Here is a 24812-nt window from a genome sequence, read left to right on the forward strand (position 1 = left end):
TGGAATAGCCAATAGGCTCAAGGCCAGACTGGACAATTTAGTGAAACCCTGCCTCAAAATTAAAAGTGTAAAAAGTGCTGGGCAAAGGCTGACTTTCTGAGACAGGATCTCCATTTATAGCCCTTACTGGCCTAGAACTCACTATGTAAACTAGGCTGACCTTGACTGTTCTTCCTTCCTCTGCCGGGTTTGCAGATAATCCCCACCAAGGCTGTTCTCCTTTGAATAGACTTTGATAATTTGATTTGGCGTTTGTTGTTGTAGTTAAAAAAAATGTTCTATCCAAATTACCAAAGTTACAGGCATAAAGTTGTTTATATATTCTTGATTATTTGTTGAGTATCTAGAGTGTCTGTAGTGATGTCAGTTACCACTTGTTCCTGTATGGTTTTGTCTCCTTATTTTTTTCCTGGTCATTCTGATCTAATGGAGGTTCATCAAATAGAGGGCTCTCCCCAATGAGCAAACTTTTGGTTTCATTGGCTTTGTTTTCCTGATTTATTAATCTATGCTTAGATTTTAATTATTTCCTTTCTCCCATTTAGTTTGGATTTAATTTGCTCCTTTTTTTTTTTCCAGGTAAAAGCTGGGGACATTGATTTTAGACTTTGTCCTTTCTTGTGGAGGCATTTGGTAGTTGGCCCTGCTGCATACACCTTTCGGTTCTTTGCTGAGACTTCTTTTGTGACCCAGTGTGTGATATATAAAGAGTATACATTCTGCTGCTTTTGAGTGCTATCTATGTTCTACAAATGCAGTTACATCTAGTTGGCTGATAGCACTGCCTGAGTCTTCCATATTCTTACTGCTCTGTGAGCCCCACCTGATGTGCTATGACTTAGGGAAAATGAGTCATTTCCCAAACCTGTGTGAGTTGTAGAAATAAGTTTCTCTAATCCTTCTAGATGGTTCTGTTTCTGGTTCAGCTACTCTGTTCATATACATATACTACTCAGCTGAAGACTTCAGACTTCTGCAAATTTCTCCAAGATCTCTTTCTGCTCTCTTTGTTACTACAGTCTTAACCATAGCCACCTTGGCCTTCATGAGTTCCCTGTTCCACTCAATTTGGAGGGCACATTGTGCTCAGCCTGGAAACTTTTTCTGAGAATAAATTGAGCAGATTGTTTTCATTCCCCAGACACTACTGTCTTTCACTGTTTGGTAGCCTAGGTCTTGAAAACTTTCATATATTTTGACCATATTTTTATGTTATTACATTATTTATGGGTCTAGGGCATGCCATGTTGATCAAATAAAGAGCAAAGGACAACTTGGCAGGGGTCTTCAGTTCATCCCTTCCACCATGAGGATCCCAGAGATTAAGCTGAGCTCATCAAGCTTGGTGGCAAGCACCTTCACCCGTGGAGCCATTTTACAGGCCCACAACCAATTTTTAAAATTGTTTCTGGCATGAAATTCAAATCTGGTCTCTAGTATTCCATCTTGCTTTGAACAGAAGTCTATATATTATCTACTTAGACAGTACTTAGAGTAAGGTCCTCTGCTCTGCAGTCACTTCTTCATCCAAGTAGAGTTCAGAGGTTCTGCTAACCAATTTTCTGCAAGTAGCTTCTTTCCTCTGTGTTGAATGTCAGAAAATTCTTCATCTGATTCTCTGTGCTTCATAAAACCAGCAAAAGATAATGACGTACTAAGTACCTCCCATCTGCCAAGTGAGTGTTCAGGGTTTAAAATGCATTCCCTCCTTCTATCCTTATGAGATAGCCCTGTGAAAAAGAACTTGTCTTTATTAGAAAAAATAGTTGTCTTCATAAGAGAGTTGACTCACTGAAGTTTAGAAACCAGGTGACTTGCCCAGGGTCACGTACAGCAAGTAAGTGATACAGTCAGTATTCATATCCAACCCTTCAGTCACTGCTTCCTGTCTGAAAGCACCCCAAAGCTGAACTTGCCAAATACCATAAGATGGCCACTACAGAAACTCCCACAGTGGTTTTACTGCCCTCGCAGGAAGAGTAAGCTTTTTACAACATTTAAGAAAGGAGAATATAAGTATGGCTAAGAATTGTTTTGATTGAAGAAAGAAGGGTTGAGAGTGTAGTCCTTATGATAAGAGAGTAAGGAAGAGTGGGGTTTTAGATAGGCTGGGTCAAGAAACCATGAGAACAATGAAGAGGGAAAAGGAAGAGATTAGTCTAAGATACTGTGCTTTAAAAATCCACCACACAAAGCATCTGACAGTTGCCCCTGTTGTCACCAAAGCTGTAGTCCTTTTCGTGAGAATCAAACATGAACTAAAAACAGGAGGTAAAAGGAATGTTTAGTATCAGTCCATGCTGGCAAGAGAAAGTGCTCTGGACTTATTCCCAGTACCAAAGCACAGTACATGTTAACATTCCATATGTATTTTTGGAAACTTGTTCTACTCATTTTTATAAATGTCTGAGTGTTTTGTGTAATACAGTAAAATGTCTGTAACTTTCCCTAGAGTATGAAAGACGGATGTTTGAATATATAAAATATGTTTAAGGGACCAGAGAGATGGCTCAGTGGTTAAAATGTTTGTCCAGCTCTTACAGAGGACCCATTTCCCACCACCACAACAGGTAGCTAGCGTCTACCTGTAACTCAATACCTCTGGTCTCTGCGCAAGCACATATACACATACACAATTAAAAATAAAATACATTTTTTTAAAAAAGAAAAGTTTCACTGGCCATGGTGACCTTGCCTGTAATCTGAGTACTCAAAAGGAAGAAGCAAAGAACTCTTAAGTTGAGACCAGCCTGAGATACATGCATTTCAGGCCAGTCTAGGATATATAGTGATACTCTGTCTGAAATAAACAACCAGGTGAAAACTGTAAAACTCTGTACCTTGTAAACTATAACTCCTGTGAGCCACCTTAAGTCCCAACAAATGCTGTGCTGCTATGACTTTGGCTACTCTTCACACTTCTTAGAAATGGAGTTGGTGTTTATCTTTTCATAATGGCTTACTTTACTTAGCATAATGTCTTTATAAAGTAAATCCATGTAGTAGCTTGTGTAAGCGAGCACTCCTTCCTTTTTAAGACTGAGTAATATTCCATTATCTGTGTGTATTCCTATTCTTCTACTAGTGGAACTTTGGCTGTTATAGTATTGCTACTGTGAACATTAGTTTGCAAACATCTATTCTAGTTTTTGCTTTCATTTTTTAGGTGTATACCCAGGAAAATTTTATATATTTCTATGTTTAATTAATTAAGGAAATGTCCCATTTTTCACAGCAGATGTGCATTTACAGTCCCACTACTGGCATATAAGGTTCCACCTTTGCTATATCCTTAGCAATACATGCTTTTTTCCTTGCTAATGAATATGGAGTAGTATCTCATCGGGTGGGTTTTCATTGGTTGTTTCTTGTTGTTTTATGTTTGTTTGGAGGGTTGTGTTTTGATTGAGTGAGTGAGTGAGTGAGTGAGTGAGTGAGTGAGTGAGTGAATGATACAGGGGTTCATGTAGCCCAGACTGGCCTAAATTCAACTATATAGCCAAGGATACTCCTCCTGCCTCCTTTGCCTCCAACATGCTGAGATTATAGCCATATGCTACCAAGTGTCACCCTGTAGCCTAGACTGAAATCACACTTAAAGCAGTTCTTCTGACTCAACCTCCTGAGTGCTGCTGGTATTACAGACATGATCCATCATTGACTTCATTGTAGGGGTCAATGGGTCTCTTGTAGCTCATGCTGGCTTCAGACTTGCTATGTGGCCAAAGATGACCTTGAATTTCTGATCTTCTTGCTTCTGTTTCCTGAGTGCTGAAATTTCATGCATGCACCTCCACCACACCTGATTTGGGAGATGTAGAGGGTGAAACCCAGGTCTGAATGCATGCTAGCCAAGTACTCTTATAAACTGGGCTGCATCTCTAGCTCCTTCATTGTGGTTCTGATAATATCTTTCAGTAACAGAGCACTTTGTCATATTTAATTCTGCTACTGGTCATGATTTAAGCTATGTGTTGGGCAGTATATTTTCTAAAAACAATGTATAAAGCATTTCTACTTGCAATAGTTACAAGACTGTTTCTCCACATTTTTTGTAACATATAGCAATCTTCAATATTTCCTCATGTTAGTAATTAAAAATGTTAAGAGGACTTTGTTTGCCAGCATCTAACAGCAAAATGTTAAAGGATACTGATAAATTACTTCTTGTACATTTGAGGTTTATTTGTGACAGGGTCTCATTTAGCCCAGAATCCACTACCTAGCTAAAGCCAGCCTTGAATTTCAACCTCCATTTCCCAAATGCTTGAATTACAAGTGTGCATCACTGAAGTATTTTACTTTATTTGTGTGTGTGTGTGTGTGTGTGTGTGTGTGTGTGTGTGTGTGTGTGTATACCATGATGTGCCCTTGGGAGTTGCCTTTTCCTTCCACCATGGGATCTGCCTATGGAACTCAGGTCATCAAGGTTGGCATGGCAAGTACTTTTACAAAACCACTAGCCTCACAGTCTGATGTTTTACTTTTTTTTTTTTAAAGACACAGTCTACTATGTAGCCCCCAAATCGTCTGAAACTTTGTAAACCATTCTGGCCACAAATTCACAAAGATTTGCCTGCCTCTGCCTTCTGTGTGCGGGAATTAAAGACATGTATACTACACCCGACACAGCATTTTACTTTTGATTTTTAAAATTCTCTAGTCTTTTATAATATGTGAGGTTGAATAGATAAACTAATATTTTGAAACAATCTGATTTCAATTTTTTGTTTGTTTTCTACCATTTTCATGAAATAAGCAAAGTAGCCAATGGCTTCTAATTTTTCCTAGCTTAATGCAGATGCTGAAAGAGAAGAAGGAGAAGAGTTTGAAGACAACATGGATGTTTTTGATGACAGCAGCTCCAGCCCTTCTGGCACCTTAAGAAATTATCCACTCACCTGCAAAGTTGTTTATTCCTATAAGGTTTGTATCTCCCGCATATTTCGCCGATAGTAAATGGTGGCAACTCTGAGGATTCATGGAACTTCATCTGCTTACACTGTGCTGGCTAGCATAAAGCTGCCATCTGTTAATATCAACAGGACGTCGTGGTGAAATACTGGGTCTCTGCTGTCAGACTTTTCTGCTTAAATCCCTGTCTTTGCTGATCTGAGCTACCTAACCATACACTGGGTCTCTGTTAACCTGTTTTTTAGGGTGGTTGTTTGTTTGTTTTTATGTATCATAAGAACAGTATTTACTGTGAAGACTAAGTAACACTTCCATAGCAAAACACTGAGCATAGTACCTACATCCCATAAACTTTCAGTTCATAACCCAACTTGGCATAGATCCTCTATTAGGAAGCCCCTCAAAACTAAGGCCAGAGGAAAAATGTCTTATAGAGCAGTTGTGGAAAAATCCAGTACAGTAGCCAGTGGCTGCAGTTCAAACCCCAGGAGCACCCAGCTCCTGCCCCCACAACATCTTTGTACTGGTCACGTCTTCTGCCTAGAACTCTCATTTCCTCAAGTCTCAGCTGTCTACTTCTCTCACTTGGAGTTCAGCTCAAAAAGCACCTCCCTTGCAGGAGAGATGGCTCAGCAGCTAAAGCTCTTTTTACCCTTACAAAGGACACAAGTTAAGTTTCCAGCATCCACAAACAGCAGTTTACAACCACTTGTAAGTCCCACTCCTGATCTCTGGCCTCCAAGGGCCACTTACACCCACATAATTGAAATAAATTATCTTTAAAAAAAAAAAAAAAAAAAGAAGAAGAAGAAGAAAAGAAACTTTTTCCTTTAGAAAAGAATAAAAGTACCTCATAAAGTCACTTCTGAAAGTAATCTGACCCATTGCCCTCTGTCTCATATTCTGAACAAGCATACATTACTTAACAATGGTTATACATTCTGAAGAATACAGCATTAAGTGATTTCAGTGTTGTGCAAACATCATAGACATGTCTTCCACAGCCTAATAGTAAAGCCGCTACTCACTGAGATGTCTGCTCTGTATGCTTTACTGCTGTTATTCAGGCCATAACAAACAAAGCAAATGATGCTAAATCTCTGGAGTCAGCTCTGTGGTAAAGGTTTTGTTTTAAGTAGGAGGTGTATATCCTCATACATCACTCAGCACCTGTGATGATGCCTGGGCACAGTAAATGATCGAAGAATGAGAAAATGAGTGATGCCAGGGAGGCATGAGCAAATGAGTCCTCTGACCCCCACTGTAATAAAACACAGTAGAAGAGGACAGTGCCAAAGATGACAGGGGACAGTACAGAGAGAAACTTCAACTGTTGTACACTGATTCCCCCAACTCACCGATATGTTCTGAAAGTTGGCCCCATCTACTACTCAATAGCAGTCATTCCTGGGGTTTTTTGAGTTTGACATCCATTTGTTAAATTTAAAGTCCTGATACTTCTTGTTTCCTAAAGGGTTAGGGCTTTTACCAATGTAACTTGTTTCAATAATCTTCTGAAAATTTGGAATCATCTTCTAAGACACTTGGAAAAGTCTTTTAAAGTATAAAGCTAAAGCTCAAAGTATTTCCAGATGTTATTTCTTATTGTTATACTTATTTGAAAATTCTAAAAATAAGATTTTTTTATAAGTTTTAAATTTTTTTATATTTCTTTTTTTATTGGATATTTTCTTTGTTTACATTTCAAATATTACCTCCTTTCCCTATCTTCCCCAAAACTCCCTATCCCATCCCTCCTCTTCCTATTTCTATGAGGGTGCTCCCCTCCCCACCCACTCCCGCCTCCCCACCCTGGCGTTCCCCTACACTGGGGGCATCGAGCCTTCACAAGACCAAGGGCCTCTCCTCCCATTGATATCCGACAAGGCCATCCTCTGCTACATATGCGGCTGGAGCCACATGTCCCTCCATGTGTACTCTTTAGTTGGTGGTTTAGTCCCCGGGAGCTCTGGGGGGTCCGGTTGGTTGAGTGTAGTCTTAAGTCTCTACCTGATTTTAAACAGCTCACATTCTCTCCTATCTTTTCTGCTGATATATCTTGTCATTTTCCTATGGTAAACCAGACTTTAAAAAACCTGTCTAGGGATCAGAAGTTTAGCTCCGTAACAGAATGTTTCACTAATATGCAAGACTCTGGGTTCATATCCCCAACCCTGGGGCCAGTGCTTGATCCCCAGAGTCATGCACATTATAGAAAAAGAGACTTGATTACCAAAAATGCACAGACATACATGTAGACAAAACTCACAATTTTTTAAAGGACCAAATATGTTGGTTCACATCTGTAATGCTCAACACTCTGAAGACAGAAGCAAGCAGACCTTTGTGAGTTCCAGGCCTACCAGAGCTACATAGTGAGACCCTACCTCAAAGGAGCAAAACAAAACAAAACTTATTAATGTCAAATACCAAGGAAGAATACCAAATTGTATGTGCATCTCAACAATCTCTGTGCACATTCTTCCATTTCTACAGTGAATAAGTATGACTTTTTAAACCAGGAAAGCAAAAATACAGAAATGTAAAGATAAGTGGGAATGGATTTCCAACTTACTGACTATTCAGACTGAAAGGACACAGGTTTAAGACTGTTTATTTAGTAGGCATTTAGTAACTATTTGCTGTCTACAGTTGGGATGAGAGAAGAGAGAAACGTAGCCCTGCTTTAAGTCTAAAAGGAAACCCACAGGGCTGAACTACTAGCTGGAGTGCCACACATGGAAGTCTGTATCTAAGAGATACAGAGGTCTTACGGAAGTAAAAGGGAAGAAGCAAGAAACTTATGACGGCCATTCTGGGAAAGCATGAGCTGTGCCACAAGTCACAAGTGACAGTAAGAGCTGCTGTTTATTGCTCATTCCTAACCTCTTTAGTAACCCTACAAGGAAAAGATTATCAAATGTCCCTTTCATTTAACAAATTTTATGTGAACACCTCCATATACCTCCATCTACAGTGCTTTTTTTTCTATATATATAGGAATGTGACCAAAAAGACCCTTAATGGACCTTATACACTAGTTGGGGGTAAGGTAGGGTGGGAAGATCAAACTAAAGATCAAATATGTCTCTTTAAAAAAAAAAGATTTTTCTAAACTTTTTGAATATGCATTGACTTTTTGCCTACATGTGTGGCTGTGTGAAAGTGTCAAAACTCCTGGAGCTGGAATTACAAACAGTTGTAAGCTGCCCTGTAGGTACTGGAAAATAAACCCAGTTCTCTGCAAGAGCAACCAGTGCTCTAACAGCTGAGTCATCTCTTCAGTCTGTCAATGACATCCTATATTTATTGTCCATAGAACTAGACTGAAGCTGGACTTAACACTCACAGCAATCAGACCTACTCATGTGAAAGACAGAGGAGTGCTGGCAGACAGAGAACAAAGGGAGGAAACAGAAGCAAGGAAGAGCACTGTGTATTCAGAGAACAGGAAAGAGTATGTCAGCTCAAGGCTTTGAGAGGCCCACAGGGCCCATTCCCTGTAGATCTTACACAATCACTATAGTACTTGCTTCTGTTGGCCCACCACTGCAGAGCTACAAATGGACCTCCATAGATTGGCACAGGACAACAGTATGTTTAAAGGTGCCCTGAGCCTCATGGCGGTGGTGCACACCTTTAATCCCAGAACTCAGGAGGTAGAGGCAGGTGGATCTCTGAGTTCAAGACCAGCCTGGTCTATAGAGCAAGTTACAGAACATCCAGGGATACACATAGAGAAACCCTGTGTCAAAAATATCAACAGATAAAAAAAATCAGTAAAAGTTATAACAAAGGTTCTCATCCCCCACCCCCACCTTTCCTTTACACACAAGCCTGGTTGTATTGATACTAAGTCTTGCCATGTACTTAGGAAAGTGACTTCATTACAGAGGTGCCTTTTGCTAGTGTATGTACTAGTGATTTTGTTTGGTTGTATTTTTGTGTATGGTTTTGTGTTCCTTTGGAAAGGATGTCTCTTTGTAGCCCAGGCTAACCTAGAACTCCTCTTTTTGTCTCAGCCTGGGATTAAGGCATGTGTCACCCTGTCTGGCACACAATGTAGTTTCAGAGTAACAAGAAAAATCCACTGAAAAAAATATGAAGAGTAAATAGTTTTCTTTATGTTTGAAGTCAGTGTTAATGTACTTAAAATCTGTCGTTGGAGTATTATAAATGGTCATTCATCATCAGTCCTGTTTTGTGTCAGAAAACTATGACATTATCCATAAACTGAGTGTTAATGAAATGGGAAATACATCTCAGGAAGTGACTCACTTTCAACACCAGTTGTGGTGCAGCAGACCAGTGATCCTGACACTCAGTAAGTGGATGCAAGAAGATCAAAAATTCAGGCTCTTCAAGGTCCTCAGCTACATAGCAAGATTGAGGTCAGCTTGAGCAACATGAGACCATATATCAAAAAAAAAAAAAGTGACTCACTTTATTACTTTCTTTTGTTTGCATAATTTAGAGATATTTTATACTTAAGATTTGAAGAATGATAAGGCCTTATGTGGTAGTGAGATTGGGAAATGCTTTGAAGGCTTTTTACTAGAGAACCAGAAGATAAATGTCATGGGTCAGACAAGATTCTTTAGGAAGCCTTGGTGGAGGCTCTCTGTGTGGAGTTCCCTCTGGAGCATCTGAGTTTCCTCCAGGTTTTGTATCTCAAAAGAAGACATGATAGTGGATGGCAACCGAGAAAGAAAAGCAACTATAGCTAATAGAGAACCATCCATGTGGATCAGCCCAGTCTCCACATCAAGGTGGAGCAAGACCCAGCCGCAATCATTGGCTTGCTCATAACTTTCTTCTTTTGGCCATGACTTTTCTGTGGTTCCAGAAGAGTCCTGGGCATTGTTCAAGCTACATGCAATCCATGTACATAGTGTCCACGTTCCACTGCATGCACGTCCATTCAAGTGCCTTCTCTGTTACTCATGCCTCCCAGGTCATCTTGGTTCCGTGCTTATCCTTGCCACATTGACCACCATTCTTCAGAGAATGGCAAGGTTGGCATTTGGAGTAATGGAGGCATTATGCTGACTGACTTACAGCAGATAAGCAAGCTGGAGCCAACATCCAGGCCCTCTGCTTCCAGCACGGCAGGAACTCTGCTCACTGAACCTGATTACCTCTTGAGGATCCAGTTCTGTTGCAGTTTTATTTTGTTTCTCAGAATCATTCCGATATTTTGACCCTGGCTTTTGTTATGACCAGCTCACACCTGCTCTTTATCTAACCGTTTTGATTTTGTTCATGGCCATCCTACATTGCAGGCTTCTCAACCAGATGAGTTGACCATTGAGGAACATGAGGTGTTAGAAGTGATTGAAGATGGAGATATGGAAGACTGGGTAAAGGTATAATTCCTTTGCTCATATCACCCCTTCTTGTGATGTTTTAGGCATTTGTTTTGGTTCTTGGTATGCTCTGTCCAAATTTTGTATACAAACCTTTTTTTCCCTCGTCTTTTTACCTAGGCTCGAAATAAAGTTGGCCAAGTGGGTTATGTGCCAGAAAAGTACCTACAATTTCCCACCTCGAACAGCCTACTGAGCATGCTACAGTCTTTGGCTGCTTTGGACAGTCGGTCACACACGTCCAGCAATTCCACAGAAGCAGAATTTGTTTCAGGCAGCCTGAATGGAGATGCCAGTGGTAAAGACTAAAATAAAACACTCAATCTGGTCATGTTTTTTATCTAAACTAGTACCTGAAAATTAGCCTTCAATAGGTTTAAAAGCACTTTATGTCCTATGTCTTCCTATACTTGATAGCACTTGTCCTGATCAGCAGAAGCATAAAGATACTTTTAGTGAATAGTAACTTACACCTTACCCTGTCTTGTGTGGTGCTCACTAGTTGTCATGAAGCCAGAGTGGTTGTGAAATCAGTCCATCTTGCTAGACACGTTGTATGTACACCTGCTATTCTAGTAGTCAGGAGTTTGAAGCAGAAGGATTATTGCAAGTTTGAGACCAGCCCAGGCTACAGAAAAGACCTTCTCTCAAAACAATGACAAAAGCAGTGCATCTGTCTGTCTCTTACCAGTTTTTCTTTCTCTTGCTTCCAGTCTGTTTTGTGAAAGCACTTTATGATTATGAAGGCCAGACAGATGATGAGTTGTCCTTTCCCGAGGGAGCAATTATCCGAATCTTGAACAAAGAAAACCAAGATGATGATGGCTTCTGGGAAGGGGAGTTCAGTGGTCGAGTTGGCGTTTTCCCATCGGTGCTAGTGGAAGAGCTCTCGGCCTCCGAGAATGGTGACACACCGTGGACAAGAGAGACTCAGGTACGTCAGAAGGAGCAAGATTGATAAGCCTCACCTTTACTCCACTCCTTAGTAGTCAAGTGTTTACACAACTGAGTTTAGAAAGCTAGAAGCTTGTCAGAACCTTGCAGAAAATGGCCATCTTACATCTCATTCTCTTTGCCACACTGTTTTCTCTGAATTCATTAGATCACTAAGTTTCATAGTACACTTGAAAGATGAGCAGTGGTGGTGCATGCCTTTAATCCCAGCACTTGGGAGGCAGAGGCAGGCAGACTTCTGAGTTCGAGGCCAGCCTGGTCTATAGAGTGAGTTCCAGTACAGCCAGGGCTACACAGAGAAACCCTGTCTCAAAAAAAAAAAAAAAAAAAAAAAAAAAAAAAAAAAAAAAAAGATGATTTTCCTGGAGAGAATGTATTGTCTTCAGCTAGCTTCCACAGTATAGCCCTTAACCAGGCTGTCTTATCTCATGAGAACCTCTGTCTCTCCCAGGTTCTACCAAGAGCTCTAGGGAGCTCAGTTTCCCTACCACAGCTAAGTGTGGGTTTACAGGAAATTGTTGGTTTTCTCTGTCCTCTTATTCTAGCAGGCCTAGCAGATGGAAGGGTAAGACATGTGATTGTGACTGCTTAGTCTGACATGTAGAAAACCTATAGAAGTCAGAAACACACAGACATCATTTGTTCTTCACAAATTTAACTGAATTGCCTAATAGAGAACCCCAGAGAATGGTTGATTTGGAAATGGTTTAAGATAGAGTCAGTAGAATAATGTAATGCAACACAAAACTGAAGCTTCAGGATTTATTTTAGCTCCAGTTGCTCCTGTGAAGCTGACAACCCTTAACAGTTAGTTATAAGTGAGCTCCAAAGAAAGGGAAGGCATACTGAGCAGCAAAGGAGCCAAGCTCTGCTTCCTGAGGAGATCACCTATTAACTCTGCCTCCTTTGCCACAGATCTCTCCATCCCCCAAGCCTCACACATCCCTGCCTCCACTGCCTCTGTATGACCAGCCTCCCAGCAGCCCTTATCCCAGTCCAGATAAGAGGAGCTCCCAGCTCTTCCCCCGGTCTCCTTCAGCCAATGGTAAGAGTTCTGGGCATCTGCCCCTCACCACTTATATCTACACTAGCATCTTTACTGTTCAGTCATCAACTCTTGGATTTTCTTCCTCAGAAAACAGCCTTCATGCTGAATCACCAGGATTCTCACAGGCCTCAAGACAGACTCCTGACACCTCATATGGCAAGCTTCGGCCTGTAAGTCTCCTATCTTGAAGGGTTATAGATTGCATACTTCCAAATTGAAAATGATAATTTCTTTTTCCCTCATGGTCCATTTGTTACTGATCTGCCATGCAATACTTTGGGAAAGTAAAAAGAACTATAAGAAAGGCTATATTTTTGGTTGTAAGCCTAGCCTTTAATGGCTGAGCCATGCCCCCGCCCCCTCCCCCAGCACATATGCAGCTGAGGGCTACCTTTTCTGGCCTTAATGGTCCTAGAGAGACCTGATGCACCAAGGTGAGGGGAGCATGGGAGGGGCACCCTCTCAGAGGTAAGGTGGAAGGGGGAGGATCCCTGTAAGGAGTGACCAGGAGAGGAGGGCAGCATTTGGGATGTATATACATAAATAAATTATTAAAAGGAAAGAAAGAAGCTGGGCAGTGGTGGCGCACACCTTTAATCCCAGCACTTAGGAGGCAGAGGCAGGTGGATTTCTGAGTTCAAGGCCAGCCTGGTCTACAGAGTAAGTTCCAGGACAGCCAGGACTATACAGAGAAACCCTGACTTGAAAAATCAAAAAAGAAAAAGAGGAAGGAAGGAAGAAAGGAAGGAAGGAGGAAGGGGGAAAAGGGAAAAGAAAGGCTGTAAAATGAGCTGATATGGTGGTACATGCCTTTAATCCCAGCAGTCAGGAGGTGGGTAATCTCAGTGAGTTTTAGGCTAGTCTTGTCTATATAGCACATTCTAGGCCAGACCCTGTCTTTAAAAAAATAAAAAAAGAGGTGTTGGAGAGATGGCTTAGCAGTTAAGAGCACTTGCTGCTATTGCAGAGTGTCTGAGTTTGATTTACAGCGCCAACATACAGGGTGGCTCAGAACTATCTGCAACTCCAATTCCAGGAAGTCCAGAAGACCCTCTTCTGCCCTCTCAGGATCCAGGGATGCACATTATACATGGGTGCATACAGACAAATGTTCATATACATAAAGTAAAAATCATTTTTTATAACTCAGTTTACATCCCTGTCACAGCCCCCACTCCTTCCTCTCTTCTCAGTCCCACCCTTATAAGTCCCTTGCCCCTTGCCCCAAGAAGGGGAAGTCTCCCCCCTTGTGTACCACCCCACCGTAGGACATCTGGTCCCAGCAGGACTAGACATATCCTCCCCTACTGAGGCCCAACCAGGCAGTCCAGGTAGTGGGAAGGGAATCCAATGGGAACAGAAACCAAGACAGCTTATTAGGGGATCCACACGAAGACCAAGTTGTACATTTGCCATGAATGTGTAGGGGGGTCTAAGTCCAGCTCCTGCATGCTTCCTGGTTGGTAGCCCAGGCTCTGTGAGCTGCCATGGTCCCAGGTTAGTTGACTCTGTGGGTCTTCTTGAGGTGTCCTTGACTCCTCTCCAGCTTGCTCACTTGTGACTCCCACTCTTCCACAAAACTCCCAAGCTCCGCCTGATGTTTGGTTCTGGACCTCTGCATCTGCCTCCATCCAGTGTTGGATGCAGCCTCTCAGGAGACTGTTGTGCTCGGTTCCTGTCTGCAACTAGAGCAGAGTGTAACAATATCAGGTTGGCTCTCTCCTTTGGGATGTGTCTCAAGTTGGGGCAGTCATTGCTTAGCTGTTCCCTCAGCCTCTGCTCCATATTTATCTCTGCAAATCTTGTAAATAGGAAAAATTTGGGGTTGGAGGTTTTGTGGGTGAATTGATGTCTCCCTTCCTCCTCTGGAAGTCCTGCCTGGCTACAGGATGTACCCACTTCATTTTCTATGTCACCCTCAGGTAGGAATTTCAACTAGTGTCACCCCCTTAGACTCTTGTATCCTCTCCTGTCCCAGGCCTCCAGCTAGTCACCAGAGATGTTCCTGATGGATTTCTGTTCTCACTCCCAGCCTTCTTCTACCTCCCTCTCTCCCCATACCTGATCACCATCACCATTCCCCTCCTCACCTCTTCCACCCATCCCCCTTTCCCATCCATCTCCAATGACTATTTAGTTTCCCCTTTTGAGAAGATTCATGCATCCTCCCTTGGGACCTCCTGATTACTCAGTTTCTTTGGGTCTGTGGATTGTAGCATGCTTATCCTGCATTTTATGGCTGATGTCTTTTTATAAGTGAGTACATACCATACATGTCTTTCTGGCTCTGGGTTACCTCACTCAGGATGATATTCTCAAGTTCCATCCATTTGCCTGTAGAATTCATGATGTCTTTGTTTTTAATAACTGAATTGTATTCCATTGTGTAGATATACCACATTTTCTTTATCCAGTCTTCAGTTGAGGTACATCTAGGTTGTTTCCAGTTTCTGACTATTACAAATAAAGCTGCTATGAACATAGTTGAACAAGTGTACCTGTGGCATAGTAGGGCATCTTTTGGGTATATGCCAGGAGTGGTATAGCTGGGTCTTGAGGTAGATCTATTCCCAGTTTTCTGAGAAACCATCAAATTGCTTTCCAAAATGGTTATACAAGTTTTCACTCCCACCAGCAATTGAGGAGTATTCCCCATGCCCCACATCCTTGCCAGCATGTGCTGTCAGTTGAAATTTTTAGCCATTCAAATGGGTGTAAGATGGAATCTCAAAGTCATTTTGATTTGCATTTCCCTGATGACCAAGGATGCTGAACAGTGCTTCTTAGCCATTCAAGATTTCCCTATTGAGAATTCTGTTTAGCTCTGTACCCCATTTTATAATTGGGTTGTTTGGTTTGTTGGTGCCTAATTTCTGGAGTTCTTTATATAATTTTTGGATATTATCCCTATGCTGGATACAGGGTTGGTGAAGATCTTTTCCCAATCTGTAGGCTGCCATTTTGTCCTATTAACAGTGTCCTTTGCCTTATAGAAGCTTTTCAGTCTCATGAGGTCCCTTTTATGAATTGTTAATGTTAGAACCTAGTGTTTTAATCAGGGAGTTGTCTCCTGTACCAATGTGTTCAAGGCTATTGCCCACTTTCTTTTCAATTAGATTTTATGTTTAGGTCTTTCATCCACTTGGACTTGAGTTTTCTCAGGGTGATAAATATAGATCTATTTTCATTCTTCTACATGGAGACATCCAGTTAGGCAGCAGCAGCACCATTTGTTGAAGATGCTTTCTTTTTTCCATTGTATAGTTCTGCCTTTGTCCAAAAGTCCTGTCCTTAGGTGTGTGGATTTGTTTCAGGGTCTCTGACTGGATTCCATTTGTCAACCTGTCTGTTCCTATACCAATACCATGTAGGTTTTTTTTTTTTTTGGGGGGGGGGGTGTTGTTGTTGTTTTGTTTGTTTGTTTGCTTTTGGGTTTTTTTTTTTTTGGTTTGTTTTTTTTTTTTTGGTTTGTTTTGTTTTTGTTTTTTGGGTTTTTTTTTTTTTTTTTTTTTTTTTTTGGTTTTTCGAGACAGGGTTTCTCTGTGTAGCCCTGGCTGTCCTGGAACTCACTCTGTAGACCAGGCTGGCCTTGAACTCAGAAATCTGCCTGCCTCTTACTCCCAAGTGCTGGGATTAAAGGTGTGTACCACCACCACCACCCCTCCCCCGGCTTTTTTTTTTTTTAAAGATTGATTGATTGATTGATTGATTTAATGTATATGAGTACACTTTCACTGTCTCTTAGACACACCGAAAGAGGGCATTAAATCCCAATGGCAGGTGGTTGGGAGCCACCATGTGGTTGCTGGGAACTGAACTCAGGATCTCTGGAAAAGCAGTCAGTGCTCTTAACCACTGAGCCATCTCTCCAGCAGCTAGGTTAGATATTATTATTATTATTATTATTATTATTATTATTATTATTATTACTGCTGCTGCTGCTGCTCTGTAATACAGTTTTAAAATCAGGGATGGCGATACCTTCAGAAGTTTTTCTTTTTCAGGATTGTTTTAACCATCTTGGGTTTTTTGTCTTTCCAAGTTGAGAATTGCTCTTATTGCTCGCTCTCTCTCTCTCTCTCTCTCTCTCTCTCTCTCTCTCTCTCTCTTTTTGTTTTTGTTTTTGTTTTTTGAGACAGGGTTTCTCTGTGTAGCCCTGGCTGTCCTGGAACTCACTCTGTAGACCAGGCTGGCCTCAGAAACTCAGAAATCCACCTGCCTCTGCCTCCCAAGTGCTGGGATTAAAGGCGTGTGCCACCACCGCCCAGCGAGAATTGCTCTTTCAAGGTATGTAAAGAATTGTGTTGGAATTTTTATGGTAATTGCATTGAATCTGTAGATTGCTTTTGTTAAGATAGCCATTTTCACTATATCAATTCTACTGATCCATGAGCATGAAAGATCTTCCCATCTTCTCATATCTTCCTCAACTTCTCTCTTCAGGGACTTGAAGTTCTTGTCATACAGGTCTTTCATTTGCTTGGCTAGAATTACACCAAGATATTTTATATTATTTGTGGCTATTGTAAAGGATGTTGTTTCTCTAATTTCTTTCTCTTTATCATTTGTATAAAGGAGGGTTACTTTTTTTTTTTTTTTTTAGTTCACTTTATATCCAACCACTTTGCTAAAGGTGTTCTCTGGTAGAATTTTTAGAGTCACTTATGTATATTATCATATCATCTGCAAATATCAATACTTTCACTTCTTCATTTCCAATTTGTATCCCCTTGATCTCCTTTAGTTGTCTTAATGTTCTAGCTAGAACTTCCAAGTACTATATTGGAGACATAGGGAGAGAGTAGGTGAATAGATAGGGAGAGAGCCTTATATTGTCCCTGATTTTAATGGAGTTGGTTTAAGTTTCTCTCCATTTAATTTGATATTGGCTGTTGGCTTGCTGTGTATTGCTTTTATTATGTTTAGGTATATGCCATGAATTCCTGATCTCCCCAAGACTTTTAACATGAAATGGTATTGCATTTTGTCAAAAGCTTTTTGAGCATCTAATGAGATAATCCGGGGCTTTTTCTTTTCTTTCAGTTTGTTTATATGGTGGATTATATTGATGGCTTTTTGTATATTGAATCACCCCTGCATCCCTGGGATGAAGCCTACTTGATCATTAATGTGTTCTTGGATTTGGTTTGCAAGTATTTTATTAGGTATTGTTGTATCTATGTTCATAAGAGAAATTGGTTTAAAATTCTCACTTTGTTGAGTCTTTTCGTGGTTTCGGTGTCACAGTGACTGTGGCCCCATAGAATTATTTTGGTAATGTTCCTTCAGTTTCTGTTTTGTGGAATAGTTTGAGGAATATTGGTATTAGCTCTTCTTTGAAAGTCTGGTAGAATTCTATGCTAAAACCATTTGGCCCTGGGTTGTTTTTGTTGTTGTTGTTTGGTTTGGTTGGGTTTTTTTGTTGTTGTTGTTTTTTGTTTTTTGTTTTTGCACAGGGGAGGGGGACTTTTAATGGTGACTGCTGTTCCTTTAGGGGTTATGGGATTATTTAAATAGTTATCCTGATCTTAGTTTAGTTTAACTTTGGTAAGTTATATCTCTCTAGAAAATCATCCATTTCTTTTAGATTTTCCAGTTTTGGAGAATGCAGGCTTTTGAAGTATGACCTAATGGTTCTTTGAATTTCCTCATTGTCTCTTGTTATGTCTCCCTTTTTATTTCTGATTTTGTTAATTTAGATACTGTCTCTCTGCCTTTTAGTTAGTTTGACTAAGGGTTTGTCTATCTTGTTGATTTTTCTCAAAGAACCAGCTCTTGATTTTATTGACTCTGAATTGTTTTCTTTGAGTATAATTGATTGATATCAGTCCTGATTTTGACTATTTCTTACAGTCTATTACTCTTGGGTGTGTTTGCTTCTTTTTTTTCCCCAGAGCTTTCAGATATAATTTTAAATTGTTGGTTTGAGATCTCTCTGATTTCTTTACGGAGGCTCTTAGTGCTGTGAACTTTCCTCTTAACAGTACTTTCATTATGTTCCCTAAGTGTGGGTGTGTTGTGCCTTCATTTTCATTGAATTCTAGAATGTCTTTAATTTCTTTATTTATTTCTTCTCTGATCCAGAAGATTATTGAGTAGAAAGTTGTTCAGTTTCCATGAGTTTGTAGGCTTTCTGTTTTTTCTGTTGTTGTTGAAATCCAGCTTTAATCCATGGTGGTCTGATAAGATACAAGGCATTATTTCTTGTATCTGCTGAGGTTTGCTTCGTGACCAACTGTTCGGTCAATTTTGGAGATGGTTTCATGAGGTGCTGAGAAGAAGGTATATTCTTTTGTGTTTGGCTGAAAGGTTCTGTAGGTATTTGTTAAGTCCATTTGATTCATAACATCAGTTAGTTTCATTATTTCTCTGTTTAGTTTTTGTCTGGATGACCTGTTGATTGGTGGGAATGGGGTATTGAAGTCCCCCACTATTATTGTGTGGGGTTTGGTGTACAAATTAAGCTTTAGCAATGTTTCTTTTATAGATATGGGTGCCCTTGCATTTGGGGCATAGATGTTCACAATTCATCATCTTGGTGAATTTTTCCTTTGATGAATATGAAGTGTCCTTCCTCATCTCTTTTGCTTAATTTTGGATGAAAGTCTATTTTATTAGACATTAAAATGGCTACTCAAACTTGCTTCTTGGGTCTATTTACTTGGAAGGCTAAAAATCATTTTTCTTAAAACAAAGGAAGGTTATAAAATAACTCATCCAGTCTACATTGGAACTTTCCTCATTGAGCCAAGGTAAGATCAGAAAGGGTAGCTGTTCGATACTTAAACACAAACAATTATGAAATGAAGCAATATCTTAGCAGATATTTATTATTAAGAATCTATTTTTTTAGCCAGGCGGTGGTGACTCTAACCTTTAATTCCAGTTCTTGCTTCAGGTGGATATCTGAGTTCAAGGCCAGCCTGGTCTACGAAGCCAGGGCTACAAAGATAAACTATCTTGAGCTCCCTAATCTCCCTGATCCCACCAAAATGAGAACCAATTTTTCTGGGTCTGACAAGATGTCTCAACAGTTAAGAGCACTGGCTACTCTTCCAGAGGATCTGGGTTCGATTCCCAGAACCCCCATGACAACGCATAGCTATCTGTAACTCCAGTTTCAGGGATCTACCACCCTCTTCTGGCCTTCAAGGACACTGCATGCATGTGGTACACAGACATGCATGCAGGCAAAACACTCATGTATATTAATTACAGTATGCTTTTTTAAAAAGATTTTTTTTTTCTGTGTTTGCATCTTTGAAGGACTTTGAAATAAAATACACTTCATGACCTCAGAGAACTTGTGCTCTGAAGGATGCATGCTGACACGAGTGACCGATGCAGTTAGTAGTTTGTTACCCCGCACTCTGCTATCACACCTTATCACCACTACACTCCCAGGCATAGCCTAAAAACTGGAAGATATGAGGCAGTTTTATTTTATTCAAATTATATTCCTTGAGCCACTGGCTTAATTCATTCGACTGATGTGCATTGAGAACCTTGTTGAAGTTACGGGTCTCTATTATCATGGGAAGGCTTTGTAAGGTTAAGAGCAGGAGAGCATTTTGGCTTCTTCTACTTTTTTAAAACCTTGCTACTGGCTGGGCATGGTGGCACATGCCTGTAATTCCCAACATTTGGGAAGCTGAGGTAGAAGGATCATGGGTTCAAAACCAGCCTTGGCTATAATAAGAAGAAGACCTTGTCTCAAAAAGAAAAAAAAATTCTCTGGCAGCTTAATAGAGAGTGTGGAAGGAAGCAGAACAGATGCAGGGAGCTGCTAGGATGCTGGAGGGGACAGTGGCAGCAAGGCTGCCAGGCTCTCCAGAGGGCAGGGAGTAAAGAGGACTCATCTGTCCATCTCTGTAGATACACTTCATTGTTCTGTCTCAGCTGCATCAGTTGAAGCCATTGAACTCACCCTTCCCACATGATCCCATCTCTTCCCATGACCATGAAAGTCATTCCCACACCAACAACTCCTACATTCATGTCCCTTATAAGCTTTGGGTTTGTGGGATCATATCTCAGATTTCCCAAACCTGCAAACTCAGCAAAATGGAGTTACATCTCTTCCCTTCTGGACTTGTTCCCTCTCCATCTTGCCTGTGTGGGTGAGTGGAAGCCACTCCTTCCTCCCTGTCCTGGAATCATTTCTGCTGCCTTACTGGTCCCAGCTTCCTATCCCTCAACCCAAGGACAGTGACAGGTCCTGCTTGGTTTACTCTCAGAGCCTTCCACTGCTCTGCACTATCCAGGTGACCAGAGTATTTGGTAAGTCATCTTCCTTCCAAAGAACTCTAGCCCCCTACAGTCTCTTCCTACGAAGCCGAGTCATGCTTTCCCACCCAAATCTGACACTCCATACAACCAACCAAAATAAGAAAATAAAAGTTTCTTTTTTTTTTCCCCCCTTTCTCCTTCAACTTCTTTTTTCAGTGCTGGGAATTGAATCCAGAGCTTTGAGCCTGCTAAGCAAGCACTCTCCCACTGGGTTACATTTCCAGCCCCATGTTACTTGGTTTGGTTTAATTTTTGAAACGAAACCTTACTGTGTAGCCCAGGCTGGCCTCCATCTTTCTAAAGTTCTTCTGCTTCCTGAATGCTGGGATTACAAGCATGTGCCACCCTGCCTGACTATCCAAATTTCTTACTATAACTTAATAAGGCCCTTCACTACTTGCCCCGGCCTACCTCTCCAGCCTTGTTCCCCGTGGTTCTCCTCAGAGACATGATAGAGCAGTTCCAGTCCTTACTGCTGTGTCTTCTTTTTGTCACTCCCAGCTTTACTTTGGAGAAGTGTTTTAGGACTATAGCAACTTGCATGCCTTGGTACTTCCAGCATAACAAGCAGTCTGACCTGACATTTCATGCAGAATGGAGCCTGCTGTTGAGGGCACGGAACACATGGGAAGCTGAGAGCATTCCCAGGCCCTCGGGTGTCAGTGTACGTCAAGAGGAACATTGGAGGTTTCTTCGTGCTAGCCTCTGAAGCAGGAGGCTGATAACCCTGTAATTGTCTCTTGCTCAGGTTCGGGCAGCACCCCCACCGCCCACACAGAACCACCGACGGACAGCTGAGAAGATGGAGGATGTGGAGATCACACTGGTGTGACCGTGGATTTACCTTCTGTTACTGCTACAATCAAGGCCGGGCTTGGAGTTTGGCCAGTCTTGTTTTTAGGCACCTTTGCATGATGATGACTCTTGAACAGAGCAAAACCAAGGAGGATTTGATGGGACTGGTTGGCCTGATTGTGCCTTTTTTGTTGTCATTTTCTATGTCATCTGTCCTACCATAGCACAAATCATAGCGGGTCCTAGAAGCAGAGGGGAGCAGCTCTCATGCCTTATGGTGGCCCATTTTTATATGAGACTCAAGGCCAGGCCTAGATCCAGGGCACAGACCCAGAATTACCAAGTGTGTGAACTCGTACAGTATATTACTGTGGCCACAAGGCTGTGGCAAAGATCTCATCTTTCCTCAAGTGGATTTTGCTCTTCTGATTGTTATTCAAATCAAGTTGACTGTGTAGGAAACTAGAGGGATCCAGGAGAGGCTGGCTCCTCCCCAGGTTCATTCCCATATTGAAAATGCAACCTTACTGGGAAGAAAGTGGACTGCCTAAGCTTAGCGCCAATTGCATTAATGCACATCTCTTCCTCAACTAACAGATTTAAAGTAACAGTGTCCTTTGTATTAATATTTATGCCATTCATTTAGTATTAGTGGGCTAACCTGGAGGGGCTGAGGCCACATCTTTCCCATCACATAGAAGGGAGGCTACGGAAGAAGCAGAAATGGAGCTTCCACATCTGAAATGAGCCACTTTAACGTTCCTTTTTGTCTTTGGGTATTTTCCCTCTTGGTTTTTACAGTGTATACCCTTCTGACCAGTATCCTTTGAATCCAAGTGTCTGGCTGCATTGAGGACAAAGGCCTACATTGCTCAGCTTCTCTACTGTGGAGGCCCTTGTATTATTTTATTCCCAAGCCAGAGTACTGGCCTAGACATCTGGGTTGTGATTGGTGCAGACTAGCTGTCACCTTCTGAAAGTACAGCTTCAGGTCCCACTCCCCTGACATTTGTCCAGGGTGAAGAATCTAAGGGCCCTGGAGGAAACCTGCTTTCTGTGGAAAGGATAAAGGACTGCACACCTGCCCAGGTGAGACCAAGCAGGCTAGCACCTCCTGCAGGTCATGGAAGAGCCTCATGGTTCTCCCCTTGGCCTCAGCCTAAAAGAGCCAAGCACTCTGTGGACTGTAGATCTTGTCCTAGGGAACAAAGCAGTGCTTACCAATCCTTTTTTACCTTGGCTGGGAAAAGAAATTCACAGATTTAAAGTTGTATAATGCTTTGAAATTTCCATTCCTCCTGAGAATCTCTAAAAACTTGAAATGGTCACATGTCCCCGTGGGATTTTTGACTGATATCGGAGCTGAAGGGATTTTCAGTCATTCAATCACTTTAGCAATGATACTCTGATGAATCTTCTCCATGAATTTGGATTTTTGGTTTTTACATTTATCTGTTGATCTATTTGAGGTCTTTTTATGTTTATCAAACTTATTCTTAAGTTTAAAAAATTAAAAGGGTATTTTAAGATTTTCCAATTTGCTGATCTTCAAACTGTTTATAATAGAGCAGTTCCTGCTACCCAGTCTTGTATTCTGTTTAGCTAACCAAATTGTCCTTGGATTTGAGTTTCCCATAACCTCAGAGTTATTTGAACTCTTTTGTTATATTTTAAAATATTTTTTGGAAGAGCTGCTAATTTTATTTTAAGAAACAAAGTTGTAAAAATATGCTTCCTTTTTAAAAAAATTTTAAAAAAATTACCCTTCTCTCCAGGCCGAATAACCCGCCATCACCATGCACAGGTCAGGGCTCAGAGGGAGCCTCCGTGCAGATGCGCTTTCTTTACAGTGGCTGTAAAAAGTTTGTATTTATTATGTATAAAATGTTGAATAATAAAAAATGAAATTAAATTTTCCAAGTGTTCTGATAAAAAGAGTTGATTAAGCTAGCTTTGAGAGAGAGGATGCTTCTTGTGGGCTGTCCTTAAAGTACTTATGAGCTGAGAGCAGGAGCTGAGTCCACCCAGGCAACACAGATCCTGATAGTATTCTTGTCCAGCAAGAGGGAAGAAAAACAGGTCATGTATTTGAGGCCAGGACCATAAAACAAGGCCTGTTGTGATCTAGTTACAAACTCAGTCTCTCTGGCTTCCAAACAACCATAAATCAAGGTAGAACCCATAGGTGTTTCCCTGTGGGTTCTGGGGATTTAATTCAGTGGCCAAGCTTGTGCAATGAAAACTGTAACTGGAGCGGAGGAACTCACAGATGCAGTGCTTACCTGGAGCAGGGTTAATACCTTTCCCAGCATTGTCCTGGGCATGTGTTTACTCTGATTATTTAGAGCAGTGTTAGCTGATACTCTGGAGTTTATGTCATCTTTTTATTTACTTTTTATCTTTGTTTTTGTCATTGTCTTTTTGGTTATGGGTATGATACGTGAGTGCAAGCATGTGTGTGGTTGTGCCACAGCACATATTTGGGAGTCAGGACAAATTTTGAGATGGTGCTCTCTGCACTTTGCTGAGGCCAGTTTTGTTTTGTTTTGTTTTGTTTAATTTTTTTCTGTGCTATCAGTCCAACCTAGGTGGCCCTCATGTTCCTGCACCACCCTTCTTATAGAAGCACTAGGTTACAAATGTGCAACACTGTAACCTGCTTTTTGTTGGTTTGTTGATTTGTGTTCCCCTATGGGTTCTGGGGATTGAACTCAGGTGGCCAAGCTCCTGCAGCAAAAGCTTTTACTCATTGAGCCATCTCACCAGCCATGTTTTCATCATTCTTTTTGATGGCTGCATACTCAATTGTTTGGCTATATAATTATTTAATTGTTCCTTTAGTGGCAGGTATTTAGTATCTAGCCATTTGTTTTTAGAAAATTGAAGCTAACATCACTGTATATACTTCTTTATAATTTTGTTAACAGTGTAAATATTGGACAAATTCCTAAATGTAGAATTTGACAGAAAGGGTTAAATGTTTGCCAAATTGGCCTCCAAAAGAATTGCATGAGTTTGCATTTCCACCAACAGTACATGGAGCAATGTGGACATGGGAAGTCAGGTATGCGTTAGTAAATCGTGGCTCAGCCACTTGGGGCAGCTACAAGGAATGATCCTGTGTCCTGCAGCTGAGGAGAAGCCTAGATTCAGGAAGGAAACAAAGTATGTAGCAGAGGGTGACATAAACAACCATCTGCTCTATAATCTCTCTCAGCCTTAAAGTCTTCAAGACAAGGGGTCCTTCCATCCCCTAGCCACTTCTTAATAACCCACAGGAAGAATGGGTTTCAAGCGCCACAGCTCTAGAAGACTGTAAGGACACATTTTCTGCAGTGAAAGCTCACTCTCAAGTCTGACACTAGTCTTGGAAGCTTAGTCTTTAATTTAGGCCAGAGTTTAGCTAGTTGTCCCACCCCGGTGTCACTCATGTTGACTTCTTTTGT

At 41.1% G+C, this 24812-nt stretch overlaps 1 protein-coding gene across 2 annotated transcripts in view; it reads left to right on the plus strand.

The window, feature by feature from the left end:
- Positions 1-23278, plus strand: part of Fchsd2 (FCH and double SH3 domains 2) — a 185586-nt gene extending 162308 nt beyond the window's left edge. For both annotated transcript variants that reach the window (XM_034508835.2, XM_034508846.2), the window contains 7 exons: positions 4792-4926; positions 10197-10280; positions 10401-10578; positions 10994-11214; positions 12150-12279; positions 12370-12452; positions 21320-23278. In XM_034508835.2, coding sequence (XP_034364726.1) covers positions 4792-4926; positions 10197-10280; positions 10401-10578; positions 10994-11214; positions 12150-12279; positions 12370-12452; positions 21320-21403 — 915 coding nt within the window. In that variant the 3' untranslated portion in view covers positions 21404-23278. The remainder of the gene's footprint in view (positions 1-4791; positions 4927-10196; positions 10281-10400; positions 10579-10993; positions 11215-12149; positions 12280-12369; positions 12453-21319) is intronic.
- The last annotated feature ends 1534 nt before the right edge of the window (positions 23279-24812 follow it).

The sequence above is a fragment of the Arvicanthis niloticus genome, chromosome 1, assembly GCF_011762505.2.
Source record: "Arvicanthis niloticus isolate mArvNil1 chromosome 1, mArvNil1.pat.X, whole genome shotgun sequence".
NCBI lineage: Eukaryota > Metazoa > Chordata > Mammalia > Rodentia > Muridae > Arvicanthis > Arvicanthis niloticus.